This window comes from Protobothrops mucrosquamatus, unplaced genomic scaffold (assembly GCF_001527695.2).
Source record: "Protobothrops mucrosquamatus isolate PMUCROS unplaced genomic scaffold, P.Mucros_1.0 scaffold41689, whole genome shotgun sequence".
In the NCBI taxonomy this organism is placed as follows: domain Eukaryota; kingdom Metazoa; phylum Chordata; class Lepidosauria; order Squamata; family Viperidae; genus Protobothrops; species Protobothrops mucrosquamatus.
Genome location: NW_015427421.1, coordinates 1 through 1,232, shown reverse-complemented (window position 1 = coordinate 1,232; position 1,232 = coordinate 1). Strand labels below are relative to the sequence as shown.

General features: G+C 70.5%; 1 protein-coding gene across 2 annotated transcripts; it reads right to left on the bottom strand.

Moving 5' to 3' along the window:
- Positions 1-29: 29 nt before the first annotated feature.
- On the bottom strand, positions 30-1,226 carry CUTA (cutA divalent cation tolerance homolog). 2 transcript variants are annotated; one of them, XM_015831365.1, is made up of 5 exons: positions 1,125-1,226; positions 952-1,011; positions 790-835; positions 296-345; positions 30-206 (listed from the first exon to the last, which is right to left on the bottom strand). In XM_015831365.1, exons 1-5 carry the CDS (start codon positions 1,220-1,222, stop codon positions 104-106), a joined length of 357 nt encoding a protein of 118 aa, XP_015686851.1. In that variant the 5' UTR covers positions 1,223-1,226; the 3' UTR covers positions 30-103. The 2 variants fall into 2 exon arrangements, with proteins under 2 accessions (XP_015686851.1, XP_015686852.1); XM_015831366.1 differs by lacking the exon at positions 952-1,011.
- Between the last annotated feature and the right edge of the window lie 6 nt (positions 1,227-1,232).

The window sequence follows — 1,232 nt, the reverse complement described above, 5'->3', positions numbered from 1 at the left end:
CCCAGGACAAATACAGACAGAAGCGAGAGCCTCGTGGCCTGGGCCTCCCCCTCAGGCCTGGGTGGGGCTTTATTGGGGACACAGGCTGCTCAAGGGCCCCCCCTCATTCGGGGGGCACGGTCTCTTCCACCCACCGCAAGTACGGGGGGTTTCCCTGCTGGATGGGGAGGGCGATCACCTCGGCCACTTCGTAGGGGTGCACAGATCTGCAAGGAAAAGGGAGGGGGGGTGAGGTAGAAAGCTGTTGACTCCCCCCATCATCCACTACCAAGGGAAAGGGGGGGGTCTGCCTTACCGGACATACTCTGCCAGCGCCGAGACCCGGGAGCTGCGTGTTTTGATCATCTGGGGGGGGGGGAGAGAGAGAGAGAGAAGCGTTGAGGGAGCCCCAGCTCTGCAGGCAGGCCTCTGTGTGAGGCTGGACGGGGGGGGGAGGGAAGCCCCCTCCCCAATTCCTTGGCCTGCTGGTGCCCCGTGAAACAGCCTGGCAGGCTTGGGGTTCGCCGAGTCGGGGTTCAAGCCCCCCCCACTCCGGGGAGCGAGGGATCCAGTCCATCTGGAGAGTTCGGGACACGGATCCACCGGGTTGGGGGGAGGGGGGCACAAGGGCAAAGGGGGCGTCTTCCACAGCCCTTGCACCCCCCGCAAGGTTTGAGGGGGACCTCCAGGGTTGCAACCGGTGGCAGCGCTGGGGGGAGGCGCAAAGCTGGTCCCCCTCCCTCGAGTGGGGGGTGGCGGGTGGAAGAGGCGCCCCCCAGGAAAGCCCCCCCGCGGCCCCCCCCCGCTCACCAGCAGCACCTCCGCGTCTTCCTCGACGGCGCCCTTCCACCGGTAGCTGCAAGAGAGGCGGAGGGGGGGGGAGGCTGAGCCCGGGACGACGACGACGCCCCCTCCCCTCCGAGCAGCCGCCCCCTCCCTCCCTCCCTCCCTGCCCCCCCCCGGGAGACTCACATGGAGGTGACGCCGGGCAGGACGTTCACGCAGGCCGCCAGCCGCTGCTCCACCAGGGCCCTGCGGAGACCGGCCGGGGGGGGGGGGCGCTCAGCAACCGGCCGCGCTCCCCCCCACCCCCCCGCGGAGACCACCCCCCTCGTCCGCCCCCCCGACGAACGCCCCCCGCCCACCTGGCGAGGTCCTTGGCCACCGTCTCGTTGGGGCAGGTGACGAAGGCGGCCGAGAGGCTGTTGCCGGCCGCGGGAGGCAGAGGAGGCTCGGCCGCCATGGAGGAAGAG